The following is a 27,667-nucleotide window of genomic DNA, read 5'->3' on the forward strand; positions in this document are numbered from 1 at the left end:
AAAGTGTATTTTTAGACAATGTTTAAAAAATTCATAAAAAAATAAGTGTATTCATTTCTTTCAAAATCCGGTGGACAAAACCGGAGATAAAAGATTGAATAATCGGTAACCGTTTGTCTTATAATTCTATCTGTAGTGCAAAAAAAAGGAGATACGATTCAAACCTCGTCTAAAATCGATGAAAATCTCGGGTAAGGGGTTAAAAGGGTGGGTAGGAAGTTATTATGATTATAATATCGGTTTGGTTGAAGGTTTGATCTCGCGTGAGTGATCAATATTATGTATGAAACTAATTATTAAATAGGTACCGTACCAATTTAAATACATCTAATTCTTAAAATATGATAATTGTTAAAATACCTGCCTTACCAATCGTTTTAGGTAGGTAGGTATCTACTGCATATAGGGTTGCCATACGTCCGGATTTGTCCGGACATGTCCGGATTTTTGACCCTTTGTCCGGATTGCGGCCGGACTTGGCATGTGTCCGAATTTTTAGGAATGACCTTATAAAAATAAAATGCGCGCCCGGGGAGGGGGCTACGGGATCGGGCGAAGGGAAAGGGAAAAGTAGATCCACGATACAGTACACCGCAGAGAGCAGCGCGCCGCCGGGTTGTCGTTCAAGTTACGCCAAATCTCTGCTACAAGAAATGTCCGGATTTTTAGGGTGATGTCCGGATTTTTATCAGGACATTTAATTCTTCCATATGGCAACCCTAACTGCATACCCAATGCACAATTTTATAGAAACACAACATATCACACGTTTATTTAACACGTTCACTGCGGGACAAATCTTGATGAACTTTAAACTGGTGCGGTTGAGATCGAATCAGCCCAAACCTAAGCTCTTTTTCAGTGCGGGTGAGGCCTTATGGACCTCAAATTTCAGTAGTTACTTACATCCTTCATAATTTTGCCTAGACAAGGATTAGGTGTTTTCTTTTGTGTGGTCTTTATTTGTCAGTAAATGTTGAAAATACACTTAGCTTCGCCCTTGGTTCTGACCTCTGGCAAAAGAAAAAATACCTAAAGAATTTTTGAGGTCTTTTAGGCCTCAAAACGCACTAAATTTTATCTCAGACTAGTGAAGGGAATGGCAATTATCGCTAAATTATCGATGAAAAAATCATCATCTCACCGAGCATCTTTGGTACAATATCTCAAAAGCCGTTTTTAGACAATCTAATGCATATATGTAGGTACTTATCAGATTTATTATTTAGAGTTCGAGTCCCAGTAAAGGACATTTAATTGTGTGTTTATCACGAATATTTGTTCCTGAGTTATGGTTGTTTATCTATGTAAGTATATATTTATCTATACATACGTTTGTTAACAGTTGCCTAGTAACCACAATACCTACAAGCTTTGATTAGTTTGGGGGTAGGTCAGGTCAGTGTAAGATTGTCCCTAAATATTTATTTATTTGTATTTAATTAGCAAACACTATGTATCGGTTACGATCGCTTTCGTATTTAGATACCTATTTACCAATTATTTACGGGAATCACGCGTGGTTCGGTATCGAGTTATCGACAACTATGACCGCACTAACGTCAAGCGAACGACTCCCACGTCGGCAGCGTCCCGCTCAGTGCGGCTTTGAGGTAACTTTCCTGAGGCGTAAATAAACCTCAACCCGCACTGTGTGGATAAAATATATACCCAGTGCGTTCGAGGCTTATTTTGACCTTTAACATTTTTTCTGCACCAACGAGTCCGGGTTTGAAAAACATAAAGAAATGTATATTTGTCTTTATCGTACGCCTTGTAAGTAAACGGCGACAGCTCCCGCACGAGAGAGATAACACGAACTTTTAGCCCCGCACCAGCGTATAGTCGAACTTGAAGCGATTTTACCTCAACCCGCAGTGAACGTGTTTGGGCTAGGAAAATAGGTGGTGGAAACGACACCACTTTTCAGCGCGGCAACATCGAGTTTCTTAAAGCCTGGGAGCACCACTAGAAGGACCAGAAGTAAAACTGCGGTCTCATAATTATGCATACGACACAGTTCTAGAGACCCCATAGAGACCCTCGTCTAATTGTCATGTTTTACAGTGATACCTTAAATATTGCATTAATTATTGTTTGTGCGATACACATGATATTCTTAAATATCTTTGTGACGAAACATGTAGTTCTTTTCTTTGTACCATGTTTTAGCCAATAAAAATCTGATTCTGATTCTGATCTTACGCTGAAATATTCTTCACGACGAAAGGTTAAACACAGACAATTAGTAAAGGATTCATACATCAAGGACCAGACAAATCTTGACATGGTTCAATAACATATGTATCATGTGTCATTTCGAATCAACCTCACTGTTAAAAACTAAACATTTACAAAAAACCCTGAATTTGCCCTCGCTAATACGAGTATTCATTACCTTACAATGTACCCATCTAAATTATTGCTATTAGGAAATAATCTACCTAACTATGTAATTTTTTTTAATGGTCAAGTTCTGAAAAAAATATCTGTATTAACTCAGTGGTCTCCTTACACAACGTCGCTTCGGTTTGCTCCAGAAATTTGCAAGTACAGGGAACAGTTGTGTACCTCATCAGGACTTATTCTGACGTGCAACAGAACTTTGTAGTCCATCGCTAACTTTGTTTCGATGTTATCGATGTGTATGCTGGGCGCAGCATTGGACATTGTTTATTGAGAACGCATAGATATCGCTTCAGTTATGAGTAAAGGCCTTTTAAGTCCCAGCGTTGGAGCGGTTCGCACAGTCTAGTCCGCGGCTTACAACTGCGTGCGCGCATCGTTTGTGTAGTCTGAATTTGAATTTGGCAAGGTGAGACCGCTATATTTATTTTTCACTAATAATTACTAATCGTAATAAAAACAAATTAGCAGATAAGCAGGAATATTAGATAGTGACTCAATTTCTTACATTAACATTGTATACCTGGAGCATGCTCCCTTTGTTAGTATTATAGGTCGCTATGTTCTCATTCATCTTATTAAACTAGGCATTAGCTGTTAATAGGTAAGTAATAATTTGTTTCTGAATTACTGTACATTTAAGTACTTTTTCAATTCAAGCAATACTTACCTTCGACAATATATAGTTTTAATAAGCCGGCTAATATTGGCTAATTAAGTAGATGGCATATTTGCGAAGGGTTAGTAATTTTCAATATTATTCTAAAATCGTAATGTTTAAGTTAATATACGTTAATATAAATATTAAACTATACTTTAGCACTTCAATTGCTAAAAATTTAATTCTTTACCTACTATTCTGATTGGATGCCCCATTTAACTTCCTCGGATGCCTGATCTGCATCTTGATCCTGAGCTCTTAAAAGTTTCGTTGATCTAACTTTGAAAACTTAATCAGAAATATTGTAATTATATATATGCCAGCAGGATACTAAAATCCTCGACCCAGCAGGTAAACTTGTTAGGCCTAGAATTAATAAATAAGTACTTGTTAGTGCTATAACTGCCGGAGAAGGTTATAGCCTTCAAACATGGGCCTAGGGTTCATAGAATTACATAAGCACTATGTGTTGCATTTTATTGGAGCAGGCTATAAACGGACATTTTATCAAACGGATAATTTACGTAATTAAGTTTGTTTTGGTTTAATGCGTGTTTACGCCTAATCATGTTTTCTACCTTATCTTCTTATGATATAAAGTAAATACGTACTTTATATCTTGTTTATACATATTCTCATTCATCAAACTCTGCTGGTCGGTCATTATGTCCGAAACTACATCAATTATGATTTATTATTTACACGTCTAATACCTTTAAACGAGCAATTCTTGTTTATTTATATACATACACGTATTTCGGGGATCTCGGAAACTGTTCTAACGATTTCGATGAAATTTGTTATATGGGGGTTTTCGGCGGCGATAAATCGATCTAGCTAGGTCTTATCTCTGGGAAAACGGGCATTTTTTAAAGTTTTTATATGTTTTCCGAGCAAAGCTGGGTCTCCCAGATATTAACTTAATTAAATGAGCAATGCTATACTGATAGAAATCTAAAAGGAAAATGCACCTTTGCTTAAATGATTATTGAAGCAATTTAAATACTAGTGGGAGACTAAACAAAGCTAGCGGGCCACTAAGACGATATACGTACGTATATGGAATAGTAATTGATACCTACAGATAACAGCAGCAAATGGGGCAGTGTCAGTTGTGTTGTGCAATTGTAATGTGGTAGGCATTGTACTCGTTAGATACGTGATAATGGATCGCTGACTAACTCGTTATAACAATGGGTTTCAATTCAGATACTTAATGCTTACATCTGGTTCGATGTGATATTTTTCAAATGACGAATTTTGCAGACATATATTATTTATGGTAAAAAAATGTTCTGCAATTTGTGCCAACCGATTGAATCAATGGACTGCATTTGGCAACAACTAACACAAATTGAATTAAATCTAATTATCAGTGCTTTATATGCCTATGTCCAGCAGTGGACGTCCTCTGGCTGATATGATGATGATGATGATCAGTGCTTTGAGCTTGCATACATCTCGATTACACGTTAGTACTGTGGGTGTCCAAAAATAGTTTTTCCATTAAATTAATTTATTGTATCAATGTTACTAAATAATATATGAAATAGGAAGTTAAGTAGTAGGTAATCTAGCAAAATTATTTGTTCATTTTGTTTGGACAAACTCATTATTTTGATACGTACTCCTAATTGTTACCTGTAGCCGACACGCAAAACAACGCATGTTCCGGCATTTGGCCCCAAGGTCACCGGCGCCCGCGCAGCCTAAACCGCGGTGACCGGTCGGACCACTCATCGGCCTGTATCATCGGTCATTCTATTATTATCCAAAAAAATAAACAACAAAAAGCAATGAACAACAAGATTTTCAGGCCAATTCGAACGTACCTACATCATAATGACATCTAAATGATGTCATTCAACTATCGTGCGTTTCGCTCGTAGTTGTCCGTAAATGTATTCAGATATCATTCTGATGATCACGTTCGAATTGGCCTGTTTGGTTGCTTTTTATTCGTGCAAAGATAAACCGCGTCGAATTTCCTCCTTAACCCTTAAAGTGTTTTATGTTTCACTTTAGTATTTATCTGTGATATCGTAGCTCCCAAACGAATTAACCGATTTACTAAAGTTATTTTTGCTTTGATTGGTTTATATAAGTAACTTGAATGGGATTATTCTCAGCTATAAACCTAATTAAATAAGGGGTATTGACAGTATTTTATTCAAATTACCTGAAAATAATTGACAGGGCAAGCTCTGTATGATAAGAAGCGAAAAAAAGGCCAATCTCTGTATAGTGCCCATAACTTTTGTTAAGTTATTGCCGAGGAATATGCTCCTGAAACTCAAGCGCATCATGCTCCGTCGGCCTTGACGACACCCGCGCAGATTCAATTGCCTACACATTGCACATGTATTACAGTATTCATAGTCACTAGACGGCTGTCACTTTCTGCAGATACGTCGACTGCATTGTGTTTGAAAGAATAACTTATAATTTACTAGTGGCTCTGTGAGCTGTAGACCTCGCGAGCAGAGCTTGAAATAACATGGTGCTAAGAGCTTTAAATACACCGTGTTTTTTTTGATTTCCGTTAATTTCAAGGGTGCATTCCTGAGCTTAAATCAAGTAACTTTCTCAAAGACACCGATGTTCTAATTAAGTCCATTTCGGAGATAATCCATAATTTATTTTTTTACTATAAGGCCTCTACAAGCGTGTACACTTGCCTTAGGGCCGGCTTACATATTGATTAGTGTTTAGAATGAGTTCATACATTTGCTACTAAACTTAAGTACAATCTCGGTCGATTGATGTACGAAATGACATTGATATGTCACAGATTTCAATTGTTTGGTTGAGTTAAATGTAATGCCCGTGTACACAACGTGTAAACAACGCTATATGCTACATTTAATTACTTTTAAAACAAAAAAAAAAACAAAAAAGAAAACAAAAAAAAATATTTTTTTGAAAATTAACTATGCCATTTAGTTCTTATAAACGTACTTAACTATACCCCGAAGTTAACGGAATTCAATAAAAACACGGTGTATAGTAAATTAAAGAAAAACAATACGAAATTTATGTGTAAAAAAATACAAAAAGTTATAATATCCCAGCATACAATTACTGGGGATCGAACCCAGACCCTCTGTGCAAACAGAAAAAGCGAACGTTTACAAACTGAGCCAAATAGTTCTTAGATGGGTTGACGAAATTTAGCTACTCCTTCTCAAATTAAAATTAGTTAAAATTAAATATCTAAATACCGCCTAAACCAGCGATAATTTTTTTCTGCATTTTTTGCTATTAACTCTGTAAACATGTCTCAAAAAGAAAAAAGTCTTATGATATCGATACGACTATTTGTTTAGGCGCCAGGTATCACGACTCCGCCATTTTTAAAAATTTCCAAAAACCGGATTGACAAAAAAATTTTATTTAGTCATAAAATTCGGTCACAAAATTTCACGAGAATCGGTTAAGAATTGCGACCTGTAGAGGAGAACATCCGGACATACGAAAGCAAAATGCCCGAGTCAAAACGTAGACCTTCGCTTCGCTTCGGTCAATTATACAGCAATAAACCTGCCCGGTGTTTTCCATGAATTAAAGGCGGGAAATATAATATTAGGGTTAGGGTAGGTATTGTCATATTCGTTTTTCTTCTTTTAAATAACATAATACATGCATTATTTTAATTAAAATCATTGCTGTAATTGTTAGCATTAGTAAGTTTTTTCTACGTTTATCCAATGTGGTCTAAACAATAGATACCGATGCAGCAGAATCGCATGATAAACCCTACTTACAACATATCCCATTCACCCATACATTAGTTAGTAATCTGTCTTACGTTCACAGCGAGACCTGGCGAGACGAATGCATATTGCCGCAATCAAATAATATCGAAGACTTTTAAATACTAAGTTTGAAACCGGTACTCGTATTGAAAGTTAGTGTTTGGAAACAGATGTTGTGATATGAAAGATTATATTATTACATACCCAATGCCCACTTTTTCTGCTTACATTCAGATTTTTTTTACAGGCAGATGAAATACGAGGGTCATGCTATAAAAAAAAATATTATGTTTATTCTTTAATACAGGCATCTATTTTTTTTAAATATTCACCATGAACACAAGTACTGATAATCAGAAGGAAATAATAAAATTCGTAGAAAATCGTTTACCGCTGAATAAAACCTGAGATGCTGAGCACATTTCGTGAGCGCGTCTGTAAAAATAAACACAAAGCGACGGACCAGCCTGCATGGGTTCTCAATTTTTGATATTTTTGTTCGTTGGAGTGCAGGCGACCCCAACCGGTTTTGCATTCTTCCCGTGGCTCGGCTTAGGTCCTGGCTCGTAAAATGTCGGTCCAGACTACATGTGCGTGTCGCGTTGAATTGAAAAACTGGCCAAGCGCGTATCAGGCCATGCGTAATGGAGGATTCCGTACCTTCCATTTCCATATGACATGAAAAAGACATAATTTTAATAAAATTAGATGTTTTTTGGAAAAAAACTCATTAGTGTCTCAACCGATCACGTTCGAAACAATTTTCATGAAAGTATTTATTAAATTAAGCTATGGCTATATTTTCTTAATTATGTTCAAATTTTTGTACGTCCTGTAAAGAAGTTAGGTTGGGCGGAGGACACATTTTTTTCGATTTCAGAAGGGATTATTTACAGAAATATTCACTTAATCAAGAAACTTTTTATAAAACTATTTTTATTAAAAGTTAAGACCTCACCACGTGTAGGTAAATAAATTTTATTAAATAAATAAATAAATAGGCGCCCGCAATTTTACACATATACCTACACCTCTTATTGTGAGAATAGAGAAGATAATTTTGAACAGAAGTTAACACATTCACTACCCCCGACGCACATGTGCGTCCACCGTCATACAAATTTGTTCCTAGGGCACGCCCCCTGGCAGTGAATGCGTTAATATGTTGCATATAGTAAAAAAAATTGTATGATGAATATACCTAATTATGTCTGAGGTCAAAATTAGATTTGAATCTTTTCTAAGTCGCAAACTTAGGTTATAAGCCTATTAAAACCAAGTCAACATATTCAGAATATCACTGCAATTTTATAAGAAAGTTTTCACTTTCCGTAATACCTTAAGGGCCAATGTTTGTCTTTTAAAATAATGTTGTTTCATCATTTCCCATAGGTGACGAGCAGATTAATTTATCCAAGATTAGTAACTATTATTACTATTTATTACATAGAACAAAAACATTATATTAATTAGTGAAGTACGTACTTTTACAATACCTACCAGGGATGTTGCGGATGCAGATTTTTTGACATCCGCTGATGCGGATGCGGATGTCATTTAAAAAACGTCAAATACTATTACATTTTAGTAATTTTCCTTTAAAAAAACAACGAATCGTTTAGCATTTGAGCAAGAATATAGGTGCGTTATATTTAATAAACAGTAACTTGGCCGACTTTTCTGGATCTTTGGATTTAGACGATTTCGTTATAGGCACTGACGAATTTACCTAGCACTTAAGCCGCCGCTAAGACGTTCCTGCCGGCCTAGCCAAGGTTACAATCGCTATCGCTTCGACAACGAAACGCTTTGCTTCTCTCTATCACTCTTCCATATTCGTGCGACAGTGACAGTTGCGTTTCGATCGCTACGGAGCGTAAGCGATTAGCATGTTGGCTACGCGGCCTGTACGGACTTGTTCGACATCCGCATCCGCATTAAGTTCCGCCTCGATTTTATGCTGATGCGATTGCGGATGCGGATTTTGAAAATAATGCGGAAGTTCCACGGTTGCGGATGCGGATGCGAATATTCGCATTATCCCTGATACCTACTAAGGAAATGTTATTAGGTATATCTTAGGAGGAAGGGAAGTGCGTCTTAAATTAAATACGAGTGAATTTATAAGTACATACAAGTACATAAAGTTTCGCACAGTTAATTGTTTTAGTTTAGTCTGCATATTTAATTAAGAAGGTACATATGTAGGAAGGAAATACTTGAGCGGAATAAGCCAGGAAGTACTTAGCTATGAAACTGATATTATACTTTATTAAACAATGAATGAAATGTTTATTTTATTGCAGTTAATACTGTAGAACATTCTTTACCAGTCAACCTCGGGCATGGCAGCTAAATTGTAAAAAAAATCTAATAGTAGAATTACTATTTTAGTCAATCCATATTTGCATATAAACTACTTATACATAATTACAATCTTAATTGCTTTAGGTTGTTTGCCCGCGATTTCTCCCGTTAAGTAGGTAGGTAACTACATGTTTCTATTTTAATCCTTCGTTTAATAAATAATAATAATTAAATGATTTATTACGTTGTTAATTAGTCTAGGTTATACTATACGTATAAGCTCTCTCTATGCTAAATTTCAGATGTTAACGAATTATGTTTAAGTGAACGTTCAGATAATGCTAGTTTATATAAATATGTGTATAAACTTTGCAAACGTTATTTTTTCATATACTTACATATTAAAGATTTAGAATGGTGTCTGCACCTACCTATTGAATTAGATACTCGTACGTACCTACTCATACAAAGTTTGTTTTATTATTTAAACTAGCGACCCGCCCCGGCTTCGCACGGGTTAACAAATTATACAGTCTAAACCTTCCTCAAGAATCACTCTATTGATAAGTGAAAACTAGGGAATGCTCCCGGTACTGAGTTTGTATGGCGAGAACCGGGAATTCCCAGTTCCGGTACTGTATTTGTATAGAGAGCCAGTACCGGGAGCACTCCCTAGTGAAAACCGCATGTAAAACCGTTCAGTAGTTTTTGAGTTTATCGCGAACATACAAACACACAAACAGACAGACGCGGCGGGGGACTTTGTTTTATAAGGTGTAGGGATTATAGCAGTCAGGTACAACCTTAGAGCAAGTGTCAAATTAAATAGAAGAATAAAATCAAGTAAACTAAATGGATTATAAATATATGTACCTATATACAGTGATATATAGTCCTTCATAGTTAGGTATACTTTATAAATACTTTGTAAGACAAATACTTTTTTACTGCAATGAAATTGCTTTTTTATTGTGTTTACATGAAGTCAGTGAATAGGAGGCGTTAATATTCTGTCATAAAAGACGCGCTTGCTCATTGTGTACACTATTGATTTGCATGAGCTTCATTCGTTACCTTGATTTTTTACTTCCCTCAAGTACGTATAATATAAATATTATCAAGCACCTACAGCGCAATTAATTTCGATTTTCACGTCAGTGGAATATTTTCTTTTCAAATAATATATCCTTCGGCAGCTAGGGTTACCAGATGACAGGAATTTTCCTGACATGTCAGGAATTTTGGCCTTTTGTCAGGAATGGGGACGTAACACGAAGATATCAGGATTTTTTTGAATTGACAGACTTTTTTATAAAGTACCTTTTTATTTACTTAAATTAATCCACAAACATTGTGAAAAAATATTAAATTGCACTTCTAGGGCTGCATACCCAGCGTTGACCCCATGGCCCTCTCCCCGCCGTCAAAAATATGAATGTCAGGAAAAATATTCGGAAATCAGGAATTTTGTCCGGAAATTCTAAATTTGTATCTGGTAACCCTATCGGCAGCTCGCAAATAATTATCCATGTTAGGAAAGCGTTTCAAGTAGAAATAGACATCGTGACCAGAAGTGAGCTAGGAGCCTGCTCCCGACCGGACCGGGTGCATTTCACTGCACTTTCTCTAGCCTTTTGCAACCACGCACCCGAAGATTTACGGAGTTGATAGCCATACCTGCTGCCACGGAGTCGGTACTAATGTATTTGTATTTTGTATTGAATAATGCCCTATGGCATTAAGTCCGCCTTTTGTACTATAATGTTTTTCTTTTGTGCAATAAAGATTAAATAAATAAATGAATAATATTTTTTAAATCATCTAGTCGTAAAGATTGTATGATGTTTGCTATATTTTTTTAATTGGGTCAGTAGGTACCGTAAAATGGGGTGAGTGGGGTCAAAACTGAAATTCAAACTTCGATAACATTTTATTTTTATATATGAAAACTGAATGGTGTATATAATAAGTGTTCCGGACGTTTGTATTTTAGTTTTTATTTTATTTTGGGTAGTTCCATTTCATAACTTTGACGATAAAGAGGAAAACCCGCCTCACCCCGTAGTGCCTCGTATTTGGGGTGAGAGGGGTTTTCATACAAAGGTGATTTTGGAAGATAGTTGGAACGATTTTTTTTTATTATGCGTATTATTATAGCTCCATTTTAAATTGGAATACATTGTTTTTGTTGCAGTAGCCTTAAAATCCCTTCTCACCCCCCTCTCAACCCTTCTCTCCCCATTCATAACCCAACTCTCCCCGCGAAACCTACTCACCCCGTTTTACGGTACTCTCAGTAGCGGCGATTATTTATTACTGGATTCCCTGTGCAGAGATCGGTATGGTATCTCTGTGACATCTTATAAGTATTGGTCGAATTGGGCCGTGTGTGATAATGTACTATATCTTTTCTATGTAATGAAAGCTTGATTTGTGTAATTTTGTGTTTATTACTAACTAGCTCCTGCCCGCGGCTTCGTCTACGTATTGATAAACTACCCTATGTAGGCCCCGGGCCTCAACCTATCTCCATACTCCATACCATATTTAATTTTCATCTAAATCGATCGGTTCAGCCGTTTAAGCTTGGAGAGGTAACAGACAGATAAACAGAGTTTAGTTTCGCATTTATAATACCAATATTATATTAATAGGAATTTAGTAGCTGTTTAGTAGCTTTTACCGGACCATTTAAATCAAATAAACGGCGGCATTTGGTGACGTCATATTTCTTACATTACCATAAGTTTTACAAGTCAATGGAACATATTTTCAGGGTATTTTTATAACTCCAAGTTCATAATTACATGGTATTCTACGTATGCACAGACCCTCAATGGGGATATTAACATACACGGACCTCCATATTATGGTTTATCCCCTGGTACTGATTTGCAGGGCAAGTGTTTATAGCCTTTGTATTGGAAACCCTTTGTTCACATTATATGATTGGTTTCTCTTGTATACCTAAACCTAACCCATGTTTTTCTCCTATTATGCACCATTACTTCCACGCAACGAATGTCGCAGCCATCTGTATAATAACGGAGGTTTACAAGTAAAATGCCTCTAAGCCATTTCATTGAAAGTTGTTTACGTAAAGTAAATATAGCAGGAAACTTGTGCATAACATTTTATTTAGCAAATAATGAAAGAGTGAAGTTCGGAACACTGGGACGTAACTAGCGACTATTATGCAACATGCAAGTGAATATTAGTGCCTATTGAGTTCATTTCAATTAAGAAACCAGCACTGTGAAAGTGCTGTGCAACAATATTATGTTAATTCATTCATTTCCATATCTTATATAATAACCCTCTTATTCATAAAACTTTAAGGGCCGGCAGCGGTATCATGGTCGCGTTTATCACCTGGCATGCCATGCGTCACTTTCGCAATAACATACTTGTTAGAACGTGACAGGCATGGTGACAAATGATAAAGAGCCGCAGCCGTCCATTTTAGCCCTTCTGTACGGATATGATGGTCATTCTTGTCTACGTGACAGCGTGATTAAACGGTGTCCGTCACTTTCTATCCCACGGTGTTAAAAAGTGACAGTTATTTTATCACGTGGATTAAAGATGGATAAAGCCATCCATAATACGCCGGCTGATTTAGTTAAATTATGTTTTATCCCTTTCTTACAAATACATAAGTCAAAATTACAGATAAGGACAAACGATTATTAGCTAATTGAGATTTGTAACGCGTTTATGAATAAGGGGGTAAAACTTTACCAGCGAATATAAAAATTTTGTTGAATTCATGGTAAAATACCATTTTTATGTAATTTTTACCGCGTTACAGCAACATCAGCAACAGCCAAACCACAAGTAAACATAAATATATAAACATAATTTATTTAAAAACACGTATTTCATGGTTACATTCATATAAAACAAAGACTTAAAAATAGTGATGTTTTACATGTGCCTGAATTAGGATTCCCTGTGTTTCAGGCGTGAAACATTGTTCAAGAAACTTAATTTTCACTTACAAAAACACATTATAATTTAGCAACTTAATACTATACTTAATACATTTATCGTAATAATTATCCTATTTATCCTGTTGTAAATCCAGTCATATTGTTTATAATCATTTTACAACTATTAGTACATTCTCTGTGTCTTCGTACGTCATATTTAGAAGGGTTGTTCGGAGCGTTTCCTTACATTTTTTGTAGCTGAGTGTATATAAATCTAAATTTGCGTTGAGCCTGTTGTATAGAAAAGTATCTACCTAATATACTTTAAGCTACTATTTAGTTACTAACAAAATATATTAACAATGTGAAATTAGAACAATAGGACCAAAATAACTGTTTACTTAATACGTAATATCAATTATATTTCAGTTTTTCTGATTTCAAAAAGGAGGAAGTGTTTTGTCATCCGGCTTCTCCTACATAATACTAAATTTATGCAGACTATTGTAATGCATAATATTTTTATGAGCTTTGGCTTACATAACGTACATACGTACCTATTAGGTCCGATCAGATTTGAACAAACCTGTTCACAGTAACAAAATATTATGAGTTGCTATTACCTAAGCTCCATTTGGGATATTATGTAAGAAGTGTCGAAACTAGGTAGCCTAAGTTGAATACTAACCGGACAGACATCTTTAATAACATACCTAGGTACTGTTTGTTTCTTTTAAGAATGTGAGAAAATACTACTACTATCACTCTGGCAGAGCAACGTAAATTTTATTAAGACGGTTCATTAAAATTAAAATGTTTTAAATTTCATTAAGCACATTGACGGCGAATTATTTAGATTGCAGTTATATATATGTAAGGTGGTGGGTACTGGTGCTCGACGCGGTCCCAGTACATGTCATCTTGAAACTTAAGTCATTGTCAATAGAGGTGACAGCAGGGTGTCATCTATTGGGCATTAGCATGTCGAACACTAGTACCACCACCTTAGTTGGTTTTTCAGATCAATTTTATTTAAACTCAAATTAAGCTCACCGACGTATGTCCGAGAATTTCGCTATTAATATAATATAATTTAAGTACATATAAGCAGGGTCACTTGGAACAAAATCCATCTGGAATCTGATGCTGCAGTTGAAAGGTGGCCAAAGGGGTTCGCAACGAAAAAATACAGCCCTTTCGAGATCGGACTTAATAGGAATGTTTCTAAGAATAGTTGACAGGAATACAAAGGACAGGTGGTAGAACCAGCAAAAAAAAAAAATTGATAACGATAGTGATTATCACATTACATTCTACTACTACTTTTTAGACTTGTTTATAAAGGTACCTACGTATTTTCTCAGCATAACTCATCATTCAAGTGCAAGGCCATCTTATGATTTATCTCGTACTCGTTTGCGTTTGGGTCGGTGACCCGCGAGTTTACCTAGCAAGAGCAAATACGAGTAGGTACCTATCAGATCCATAATTCCCAAAACATTTTTATGCGACTATGAGTTCGTTCCTCGTATAACTATAGAGACCCCGCTGTAGAACAACTAAGCGTAGTCAGAGTTCAAACTTATACTGGTCAGTCTGTGGTAGAGTAGTTGATAAAAACTATGAAGGTCATTTGCTTAAGCACAACAAAAGGCCACTCAAACACACAAGTGCATAGAATACGTATGCCTCGAGATGTAAACCAATACTTCATTCTAATAAAAATGCAAGTTCAACTGTAGGACGGATACTAGACTATAAGTACCTGAGTATATTTTTTTTGTATGTTACAACCGATAATACATACGTAACACTGGAAGTTCTTAGAATGGGCCACTTAGATATCGTTTAACCTAATATAAAAAAGAGGCATAGGTATAATTTATGAAAATATATATAACTATTTTTAATATTGTGTATTTAATAACTGTAAGTGTGTGCCTCTGAGACTATGGGCCCGATTCGGATTTTGAAATAGACATCTATTAGACATCTGTTAGACATCACCAAGATACGATAACGATATGTTTAAGATCTAACCTGTCAAATTTGACATTTTGCGATTTTGGAGATACTGTTGAACGATTTCCACAGGATATGACTTAGAGATCCAATTCACATCTAATAAATATCTTACTCTATCTAACGTAAAAGTGACATTGGTTGCCCGAATTGCGCTGCAAAAGAGAACTAGTTTTGATATCTAAACTATAACGTATCTAGAATGGATCTAGTACGTGTCGACTCTTGTGAATATCTTGAAGTTCGAATACGGCAGTGCAATACAGAAAATGTTTCGTGTCATAATTTTATACGATTATTATTATGGGGTCAGCCAACAACAAATTTATAATATATGTAGGTACCTACGTTAGTTATATTTTTATAATTCAGCCTAGTTATCGTATCGTACATCTGTTACTGTGTACAAATTTAATAGCTTTCTTACTTTTCAAATTGCTGACGAATAGAGCAGCATGTTATAAGGTTATAACAGCTACGTTAGAAGTTTACATCGTAGTTGTGTGGTTTCAAAAACAGTTGTAAATCAGCAGATTCTGACGTCCGTATTACTACTTATAGTCCAAAAAAATCTGTCATTAATATTTATTCGTAAAAAACTATCCCGATGAGTATCTCATGAATTCCATACAAAACTTCTGAGGACCCATTTATCGCTAAATAAAAAAAGGACTTTGGGAGAATGAACTGTGTGGGTTTTAGGGTGATTATGATTATATTGTAATGAATGTAATGAACTCGTGATCAGAAATAATTTAAGCACGCATTAAAATATTACAGTTTTCTCTATTCTGTTAACTTTCAGTTTGCCCCTCGTACTTTGATCCGTGGTTTTGCTCGCATAAAGATTGTGCCTAATCATTTACCCACACGTGTAGAAACCTCAGACTTAAACAAATGTCACCAGTCACCTAGATACATATGTACGTCCACTTCATTTTGTTTATTTATTTATTTAAAATTCAGGCAACAAGGTCTATATTACAAATACCTTACAGACTAACAAATAAGTACATATGTATTTTATAAACTTTAAACTAAAAACTATTTAATTTTATGCGACAAAGAGGCGTGGCTCCGTTGAATCGGCTGCTCTTGTGTCGGATTCGGCAGTTTATGCGCATAGTACTGAGATAAGCCATCACCATCAGACAGCCCATATAACCATTCCAGTCGCAGAATCACAAAGTGGTAACTAAATGTCAGATGTGTCGTAACAGAGTCCACACAATGTGTCTAGAATTGTTTCGAAACAAAGTGTCGTCGCCGTGTCTACACTTTTCCGTAACAAGGTGTCGACACATTTGTGTGCACTTTGCGTGCGGTTTGCGACTAAATCTGACAGCAAATTTGTGACAGCAAATGTCAATATAAAATACCTCTTGAAAACCAAGGTTTGTCAAACTACTATTAGTGTCTCGTGTGCTCGTAATTCTAGTAAGTCATCATGGGCAATGCAAATGATAATAATCGACCGAAACCATATAAACACCCAACACCCGTCAACCTTTTACAGAAAAGTTTTTAAAGAAATTCAATAAGCTACTTAGGTCAGGCAACGAATGCTCCAAAAGTTGTAGAGGGAAATGCTCGGAACACAATTTTTGACTCCGTAACTCGGTTTGACAAGTTAGGAGGTGAACATATCAAAAGTCCCCGGCCGTAGCCCTTGAGCGGGGGGGAGAGAGGGGGCTCTGAAGGTCCCATTTTCCCGTTTTTCGATTATATCTCGGAAACTATGCATCTCAGCGACATGGCCACTTATACAAAATGAAAGTTAATTTAATTTGTTACAAGTTTATTCAGTCAATTTTTTCGATATGTTGAATAGTTTTTGAGATATCCGCTCTTGAAAGTTTATTTAGGGCTCTCAATTTTATCTTGATATATCTATATCAGTGAAGGTGCTAGGCCGTGTTTGGTATCGTTTTCGTATAAATCTGGGGTGCTGAATCCATTTAAGATATCACATTGACACCATTCCACAAAATAAAAATAAGTCTTATTAGGGTTCCTTACCTCAAAAGGAAAAAACGGAACCCTTATAGGATCACTCGTGCGTCTGTATGTATGTCCGTCTGAATACACAAAATAGTTCTTTACCTATAGATGACAGGAAAACCTATTAGAAATGTGCAGTCAAGCGCGAGTCGGACTTAATGTACGGAACCCTTAATACGCGAGTCCGACTCGCACTTGGCCGGTTTTTTTGAAACTCTTCTTGACGCTTAACCGCTGAACCGATTTCGTTGAAATTTGGTATAGAAATAGTTTGCGTCCTGGAACAGGACATAGGATAGATCTTATAACCAAAATCATCTTTTGAAGGTGTGAAAAGTGGCGTGGAAATTTGTACGGGGAATCAATAACCGCTGAACCGATTTATATGAAATTTGGGATGGTCTACATCTTTGATTTAGTTAAAAATGATGAAAAAACATGACTTCAAACCTAAACTTAAACAGTATTAACTTCAAGAAGTCAATTCTGAATTCCCCCCTACACCTCATTTCACACCTTTAAAGGATGATTTTTGAGATAACTTATTATATCCTGTCTCGGGACTCAAAATATATGTGTACCAAATTTAAATTAAAACTGTTCAGCAGTTTAAGCGTGAAGAGGAGTTTAAAAGAAAGTATTTTTATAAGTTTATATGTTTTTACTTCGGAATGGTGTCAATGTGATACCTTAACTAAATTTGGTACTGCGAATTTATACGAAAACGATACCAAACATGGCCTCGTAGCTTTACTGTTGTAGAAGTCAAAATAAAATTGAGAGCCCTAAATTCTTATTACTTGGCCAAACTTGTGTAGAAGGAAAAGGTAAAATAAAAGTCTTCGGCAAGAATATAAGACACAAATATATTTTTTTTTGCGTTACTATTTCATTCATCAAATATAAACATACCTTGATTATACTATTCTAGTGAGATCCTCATAGATAAACAAAAACATTTACTTAAAAAATTACAAGGTCGAAATGTCACGGAACTTGTGAGAGTAATATGTGAAAAATATAAACTTTTATGACAAAAAAAATCTGGACACAATTTAAGAATCACCCAATTGCGTCGAGGAATCATCTGTAGGGGAGACTGGGGTCAATTGAAACGTTTTTTGAAAAAACGGCCATAGTGCCTACATTTTCTATCAATATTGGTTTGTGAAAGGTTTCGACTATGGGTAGATTATCTGGCTTTAAAATTATTATGTTAATTTGTATCCATTGGTATCAGATACGGAATTAAAAGCATTTTAGAAATCCTCGAAAATTGTTTCAATTGACCCTGATTCCGGGTCAATTGAAACAATGAATGGGGTCTATTGAAACACCTAGAAATAAAATACTTATTTATAGTAATAATCATTTATATTCCTTTTTTTGGCCTTGATTAAATCACACAATCTCAATCTTTGATTTAAACACTGTAAGTGGTAGTTTCTACCATTAACGTAACGAAAAAACCTAGCATTTATTGATATGAATTTACTTACATTTTCATAAGGCACTTATTGCCTTATTATTTAGAATATGTAGATATCTATAAGTAATGAGATCAACTATTAGGTACTAATCTACAAATATAATCAACATTTTATAAAGATAGAAAACTATTATTATACATCTTAACTAGGGTTAAGGCGGTTGATACAATGAACACTTTGTAAAATCAGTCAGTCACAATTGTGACATAAATATTTAAGATCTCTATGTGCCCACCGCACATCTAACACTATTTTTACCATTTATTTAACAATAAAAAAAACCTAGCACTTATTGCCTTAACATAACATTCATATGGCACTTATTGTTTAAGAGTATGTTAATATAACCAACATTCAATAAACAGAGATCAACGATTATAATAGAAAATCTTAAAAAATCAAGTCTTGGTAAAATCAGTCAGAGTCACAATGGTGACACAAGTAATTGAGGTCTCCAGGTGTGCAAGCCTCATGCGCCCACAGCTTACACCCCGAACACTGCACCCAGTCTTCTCCCGGTCTGCTTTTCTCATAACTATCCGTGCAAACGAGGCAAAAGCATTTATCTGATTCATCTTCAGAAGAAGTCAATTCTTTAGTGTGCTTAGATTTTTTACCCTTTCCTTTATTTTTTTTACTCAAGTTCTTTTTCACGTTCTTTGCCTGTTTTTTCTGATTTTTCTTTTCTGATTCTTTCCTAATTTCTTCTTTTTCGGGAGTGTTGTGTTTCAATTGACCCGGTAAATTTTGTTTCAATTGACCCAGCAACGTCTTGGTGAATATTTAAAATCATAGAAAAATAACGGTAGACGGTACGTACACATAAACCACTAAAAACTCAACAGGAATAACCATACAAACAAAAGGTTAAATAGTATTAAAGTACTACCAATGGATATTGATTAATAAACAAAACAGAAACATCAAAAATACTTACTTTTTGTGCGGAAAAAGCAATACACTCGCGTAATAACGTCCGACGGTCACAGAGCCGCGGCTAGCACTGCTCGACCAGTTCTGACACGAACGCCGATCCCTTCCCCCTCAGGGACCGCCCCGCGATCGTCACTCGTTTCGGAGTTATTGAACTTGTTTCTATTGACCCGTGTTTCAATTGACCCCAGTCTTTTTTGCTTGTTTCATTACCTTCTCGCTTCTTTTTTGTCCTTTGTATTCTGTAGCAATTTGTCAGATCTGAAAATAAAGATAACTTGCGTCGTCACGGATGTCGATTTATAGGTTTTAGGGAGTGCAGAATTCGAAAACGATGATCATTTTATAATCCAAGATGGCGGCTACGTATTTTGTCATAAAAGTGGAATCCAAAATAGTCATCATTTTCGAAATCTGCGCCCCCTAAAACCTATAAAACGACATCCATGACGACTTTTATGACATAGTGCATGGCCGCCATCTTGGAATCCAAAATAGTCATCATTTTCGAAATCTGCGCCCCCTAAAACCTATAAAACGACACCCATGACGACTTTTATGACATAGTGCATTGCCGCCATTTTTAAATTGAAAATGTTATCATTTTCGAAATCTGCGCCCCCCAAAACCTATAAAACGACACCCATGACGACTTTTATGACATAGTGCATGGCCGCCATTTTGGATTCCAAAATGGTCATCATTTTCGAAAGCGGGGCCCCCTAAAACCTATAAAACGACATACATGACGACTTTTATGACATAGTGCATGGCCGCCATCTTGGAATCCAAAATGGTTATCATTTTCGAAATCTGCGCCCCCTAAAACCTATAAAACGACACCCATGACGACTTTTATGGCATAGTGCATGGCCGCCATTTTGGATTCCAAAATGGTCATCATTTTCAAAATTGGGGCCCCCTAAAACGTATAAAACTACATCCATGACGACTTTTATGACACAGTGCATGGCCGCCATTTCGGATTCCAAAATGGTCATTATTTTCGAAATCGGCACTCCCTAAAACCTATATATTGACACCCATCTCGACTTTTATGACAAAGTGTTTTGCTACCATCTGCATGCAAGACATTTCTATTATTTTTACGTACAAAAATGGCCCCCTGTCAACTTTCAATCGAGATTTAATCGATAATTTATTCGATTAATATTCAGATTAATTCAATTTCAATCTATGTTAGGTCGACTAAACTAATCGCGATTAAAATTTGAGAATTAACTTTTTTTATTCCATTAATTAGTCGAATAAACAGTTAATCGATTAATGCCCATCTCTGACCACGGCATTTTTACACTTTGAGAATATCTGAAAACAAATCAACACAAGGAGCCATTTTGCAAATCCAGTAACATACCAGTAACTTTGTTATTACTTTTGACAGCGCGTGTCATGTGTCAACACAGAGTCGACACAAAGTCGAAACATTGCAACTACTTTGTGACTGCAATATTTCTCAGCCTTAAACCATATTTATACATCATAATTAACAAGTTTCGTAGTATGTAAAGCGTTATTTCTGTTATTTAAGTATAGTATACGCATCGAAGTACTAAAAATGCTTCAAATAATATAGTTATGAACACAGGCACTGAGAAGTAAACAATTTCATTTCCGGCTAAACTAAAACAATGTGGTGGCGCGTTGATTATATTACACTTAGTTTATCAAATCACTCGAGCAGTTTAATTCCCCATAATAATTTAAGTCATATTGTAATATAAATGCAAACAATATATAATTACGTCTTGTAATCCGTTTTAGAGATGGCGTATTAATGTCACTTATTTTTATTTAAGTATTTTTCCATCTGACAGTTTCCATTTGACAGGAACAAAATGAACGAATGAACGAATGATTTTGGCATAAAGTAGTCGCAAACCCGAAACAATGTGTGCACACGGCGACCACACTTTATGTCACTTTGTGTCATGTGTCGACCCTTCCCCATTTCTGGTAACTGTGTCGACACGGCGACGACTCTGCGACTGGAATTGTGACCGAAACAGACGGTGTCGACACAAGATGTGTCAACACCGCGTCGTAACGGCGACTGGAAATGGTTGTATGGGAGGGCTACATATTAGGTCGTTCTAGCTTTAGTAACACTGTGACAGACATAGGCAAGTAGTTAGTTTTGTAAGAAAAGCGGTTTAACACTGCCGGTATAACGCCATACCGTTTAGTGTGGTCTAGTGGAGACACCATTATAAGGTAGGTACCCGTTAGACCCTAATGTAATGACTGTGATATAATATCCAGCATAATATTCTTCTTTAAAGTTTTTTATGGAGCACACATATACAACAAATGCTTGCGGTTATCAAAATAAGAATTAGGCAAATCTAGGATGAGTTGGGTTTTCCACTTTTGCAGCTTGCTGTACCTGCTAAAATTATATGGTTGATTTAATACATATACCTTACCTATGTAAAACTTAAATATAGAGAATAGAACATCTGTATCCTACATAAAATTTAAGTAACCCTAAAGATTTAAATCTGTCATCGACCGAAATGTAAGCGGAGCTGATCGCAGATCGCTGTAATGCATCGAGTTGCTGTTGATTGTATAAGTAATTACGAGTAGCAAACAAAATAAATATAATGTTTTTGTTTGACCCATGTAACGTGGTATCTAAATATTAAGGCACAGTCCGTATTTTCCAGAAAATGCCCAGCCCAGCGTACAGCGTAGAGCTGTACCTCGGGGACGTGTCGGCCGAGGTGCAGCAGTACGCGCGGGAGCACTGCGGGGAGGATCCCGACACTCGGCTCAAGGCCATCTCCGAGCTGCGCGACATCGTCTACGGTACGGCAACGTTTCTACACCGAACTAGTGCGACACTAAGCTAAATAGTTCTAAATACTTACTACCTTAGTGTTAGGTGTGGTTACCTATATCTATTTAATAAGAATACCGACGTCATTCACATATGTATGTATAATGTTTAATGTATCATTAATTCATGTCATCATGTCTACTGATATAACATTTTATAGATTGCATAAACTGGCTGGCGATATAAAATAAAATCTCACAACTTCCATGAATGTCAACCATTACTTTATGATTATGATTACAAGGGAATTTTATGATTACAAATTAACCTTTCGCTCAGATTCAGAAAATCAGATTATAGCCAGGTAATTATGACCTTTTTCCTGACAACACCATGTAGCCCTCCCAGAAATTTAGTAGCCTACGTGTTCACAGAACGGGGTGAATGTACGCCACACCGAATGGACGATGAGTTCCTGATCAAATTCCTTCGTGCCCGAAAATTCATACCTCAGCGCGCGCACAGGCTGGTAAGAATTTAATTTCATTAGGTATTAAGTATACTGGAATAAACATAAGGTGACAACTAAACTCACTCATTACTTCGGACTACCGCGTTTGAACTCTTCACGAATGTTTGAAATGTCACCGTATTTTTAAGAGTTATTATGCTTAAAATGTAGTTGTTGGTGAAATAATGACAATGCGGCCGGCTGGAAAGGTTCCCATCTCACAGCCGTGGCATAGACTTGTATTTTAATGAAATGAAGTTAATTTCGGATATTTCTACGAAAATCTCTTCTACTAGAGCGTGTAAAAATAAACTTATAATCGATATTGGCGACCTTTTCATATTCTACCAAAGGAATTAACCTGTGAACCGCAGCGAATTCTCTGGTAGCGTAAACCGTAAAAACCGTAGGTATACCTACGTAAAAATAATAGTTTTGAAGACCGTGAGCAAATTTGCCGGAAGCGTTTTTGAGAAGAAGAATATGTAACTAATATTCTGATGTAAATAATCAAAACATGATGATCCGGACTAAATAACACCTTAAGTAAAGTAAAGTAAATTCTTTATAACAATTAATTGCCAATTTAAAAATATATTTTGCCAGAATGTTATTATTTTTAAGTTGTAAACCTGCTCTCGGGCTCGAATTAGAGATTGTCTAATCGTGATTCCTTATTTGGCATCTAAAACGGTGCTAATATAATAATACTTATTGCTCAACAAAAGTCTTATACGATTTACATATTACGTAATGATAATGAAGTGATGTGAAAATCTGGATCCAGTCAATCTACTAGGTAAAAAGATTTTAAAATGTACTTTTGGTATATGGACAGTATATTTTGTGAATAACTTTAATATTATTAGAACAGAGATTAAATAACAAAATAAAAATAATCATATGGTATATTACTTATATTAGCAATCAAGTAAGGAAACATTTTTCCCGAAAAAGATATATTTTTGGATCTCGAACTTTATCATATAATATTTGATGTTACCGACAAACGAGCATTAATTATAGCTGCAAAAGTCCATGCCCAATTTATAAACTTAATTCATATGGTGGGTATGCACTTTTGCAGTCGCTGTAGGTACTTTGGATAAAATGAAGTTATGTAGGTACAGTCAGGTATTAAATATCGGCACGGTCAAAGTGCCACAAATATGTACCTACACATCACCTTAATGTATGGGCATTGGGCAATATGGTAGTGTATTATGCAAATTTTAAACACTCTGTTCTTGTCGGTTATTTATTAATTGTCTGTACCTACTTACTTGTACATAGGTATACATTCTATATTGTATAGTACTAATTCTGTGCATAGGTAGGTACTTTTATTATTCGTGTTTCCGGAATATCGCGTGATTCGCTCTGTTTATAAAATAACAACGGGTTTTTTATTGCGACCGTTTATCGCCTAAAGGCATCTAATTAACATACATAGTTGATGTTATCGAATACTCGGAAGTGTGCCGACTAGGTGCAACGCATTCAATTTTGGTTTATTAATATCAACTTATCAACCGATGCATACGAAGAGAAAGCACTCGTTTTGAAATGATTATGATTATGGTTATTACAGCCCTGGGCCAATAAGAATTTGATGCCCTTATGGAAAGTTAAGAAAGCTAATTAAACTGTAATTTTCTACCATGATCTTCTATTTATTATGAGTTATGAGTAATCAAATTATATTGTCACTGTCTGTCCTTCGGGGCCCCCTGAGGATGGGGGCCCTGGGCACGGGCCCCATGTGCCCTTATGGTAAAGACGGTACTGATTACAGATGGTGAATTACTACGAGTTCCGGGAAGAGAACCCGCAGCTGTGCTTGGACGTATTCCCTTTGGATTTGCGCGCCGTGGGCGACAGCAGCGTACTTGCCGTACCCCCCTACCTCGCCCAAGACGAGCGCCGCGTCATGATCTACAGGATCGGTGACTATAGTTATTATGTAAAAATACATAATAGAACACGCAGCCCTAGTAGCTGGCTCTAGTAGCTGGCTGACGGTCTTAGACTAGCAGAGAGCGGCGGTGTAGGCCGTCTAATAAGCTCCCATGGGCTCTTCTCTTCAACATAGTGGTATTCCAAAATTACTTTTATATAAATTTCCCACGTTATTTGCCGAAAAGCTCATCGATAACGGTTATCAGTAGTTGTATTTGACTTGGCTCCGATGAGTAGAGCAGATGAACATTTCACACTCCAAAAAAAAACGAGACTGAAGATATAGTGGCCCACTCCCAACATTATCAGTGAAACGAAAACCAAGAGCTACTTGGTCATCTCGAAAGAGTGAATGGATATTAGTGACGCTAAAATAGCATATCTGGAACAAACAATAGGACGAAGGCCAGTAGATCGTCCCAGGAGGCCTATTCATTATTCTTTAACCAGAAATATCATTGTTTACAGCTGACAGATCATATACATAACATAACCGTTTCATAACAAGATTATAAAATCCTAATCGGCACTCAGATATCACTGTCTGACTGAGGCGACGCTGTCGAATCTTTTACTTAGCCGATGACTGTCGGTAATCTGTTTTAAGATTAACAACGTAAATTCTTGTCAGAGGCCAGGACATGTTGTATTAGTATGTATGTATGTACCTTTCTTATATTTGTTTGTGGGTGTGGACAGGTAACTAGGACGTAGGAGGTGTGCATTTTTTAGTAGTATCTGGACAGTATAATTATTTACATATTCACAGGCTGCTGGGACCCGAACACGATCCCGACGGACGATCTATTCAAGGCGACGCTCATAGCCATGGAGCTGGGCATGATGGAGCCGGCGAGTCAGATCCTGGGCGCCCACGCCATCTTCGACCTGGAGGACATCGGGCTTCACCACGCTTGGCAGGTCACGCCCGCCATCGCCTCCAAGATCGTCAAGCTATTAGGGGTATTTATTACAATCTAGCTTCAGCCGGACTAGCACAAAAGTAACGCGACAGTATCTCGCCCGCGACATAGACTACCCGTCCCTCTTTAATTAATACAGTTAGAAAAAAGGCCGGTAGTCTAAAAGTGGCCCCATGTTTAAAATTCATGGTTTTGTTTATACATAAATAACCATGACCAGATATTATTTAAGAATTTACACATAAAGGTACTGTCACTGATTTAATTACATCGTTGCATCGTCGCAGCGTTGTATTGACATCCACATGTGAAACAAATTTTGAACTCGACTTGTAACTTTAAGCCTTATCCCCTTTACTATCCCTTTTACTACGTACAACACTTTTAGTAGGTACTGCCTAAGTAACTAAATATTTTCAAATTTTTAATGCACGAAAATGAAAGTAAGTTTTAAGGTTAGGATTGTTGTGCACCATAAAGTTAAAAATAAATAAATAATAAAATGTGTCGTATTTACTACTTAGGGTTGCATTCGATAAATATTTTTTAGTCTATATTATTTTATTTATCTTATAGCTTAAATTTTTCTGTTCCAGTCATGTTTTCCTGCAAATACACACGCCATCCACGTTATAAACCACACATGGGTATTTGACAAAATATACAATATCTTTAAGCCGTTCCTCAATGCTGAAATGCGGTCCAGAATATTTTTCCACGGATACGATGTCAAATCCCTGCACAAACATATCCACCCTGACCATTTGCCGGAGAGATATGGCGGCATCTGGCCCGACTACTCTTACACGATATGGTTGGAGTCATTGAAGAAAAACTACAAAGTAGTTAAAGACATGATCAGTTGCGGTTACAAGTTTCGCGAAGAAGAGTTATGCCCCGAAGTTGTTAGACAGCTAAAAGATGAAGGGGTAAAGTTGTCGTGAAATTAGGCCGACGATATCTAGCGTAACATTGAAACGGCCCGGGAGCCGCCCCGTGCGCCGTGCTCGCGGAGTTCGGCGCCCCGGGCTGTCAGTGAACAAGATAAATTAAACCCTGGCTTGGATACAACCTTTAGTAATATGTATAATCGTAATAATATTTAAAGATAATAAACAGCTTTTCAGTAAGTTTCAATGGTAAATGTCCATGAAAAGTGTTATTTAACGAGATTTAAGATCATTTGGAACAAGGCCAGAAAAACAATTTATTGGTTGAGCGAATGAGCGATCTATGTGTAATTAGTCATCTAAAAGTTTTAATAACTTTAACCCGACTAAATACTTTTGATTGCATATTAGAACATTTAGAACTAATGCTTTTTGGAAGGCAGTCTAATCGTAGCCTCTACATGTATGTAGTATGTTGCCCAGGCTACAAAGCTGGCTTTAGTGGTATTGCCAATACGGTAGAATAAATTATGCAAATGTATATACATCACCTGTATAAAACAATAGTCATACATAACCTTTCCGTTTGGTTTTGCCGTAGTCGGGAAAAAACTGACATAAAAAATTGCGCCCTATCAAATGTGCCTATGTATAATATAATCAAAGAGACGTATTGTCGAAGTAGATTTTGTAGTCATAGTAAATTTACTGCCATCTTTCGACACATGATTAAAACTTTTAAAAACGCCAATTGACTTTGATCCTTATTCTTTCACTGATAAGTGGTAAATTTGTTAAATATCAAAAAGTGTCGCCATCTACTCGAGCATGGGCAAAAGGCCCAAAGGTCCAAAGGCGCCATCTTTTTGAGCGATGGCGCCATACCTTTCGCCTCTCATAGATATATTGGATAGTTTTAATCATGTGTCGAAAGATGGCAGTAAATTTACTGTGGCTACAAAATTTACTTTGACAATATGCCTCTATAGCAGTGGTGGGCAAACTTTCTTCACGAGGGGCCAAAACTTGAAGGAATTTCAGAGGAGGGCCAGATTTACAGCAAAAATCCATTTT

At 36.3% G+C, this 27,667-nt stretch overlaps 1 protein-coding gene across 1 annotated transcript; it reads left to right on the plus strand.

The window, feature by feature from the left end:
- The first annotated feature begins 2,721 nt into the window (after positions 1-2,721).
- Positions 2,722-26,755, plus strand: LOC134790570 (alpha-tocopherol transfer protein-like). The gene is made up of 6 exons (XM_063761418.1): positions 2,722-2,815; positions 22,198-22,339; positions 22,745-22,839; positions 24,617-24,767; positions 25,550-25,743; positions 26,300-26,755. The coding sequence occupies exons 2-6, from the start codon at positions 22,201-22,203 to the stop codon at positions 26,645-26,647; spliced, it is 927 nt and encodes a 308-aa protein (XP_063617488.1). The 5' UTR covers positions 2,722-2,815; positions 22,198-22,200; the 3' UTR covers positions 26,648-26,755.
- The last annotated feature ends 912 nt before the right edge of the window (positions 26,756-27,667 follow it).

The sequence above is a fragment of the Cydia splendana genome, chromosome 5 (genome assembly GCF_910591565.1).
Source record: "Cydia splendana chromosome 5, ilCydSple1.2, whole genome shotgun sequence".
NCBI classification, from domain to species: Eukaryota; Metazoa; Arthropoda; class Insecta; order Lepidoptera; family Tortricidae; genus Cydia; species Cydia splendana.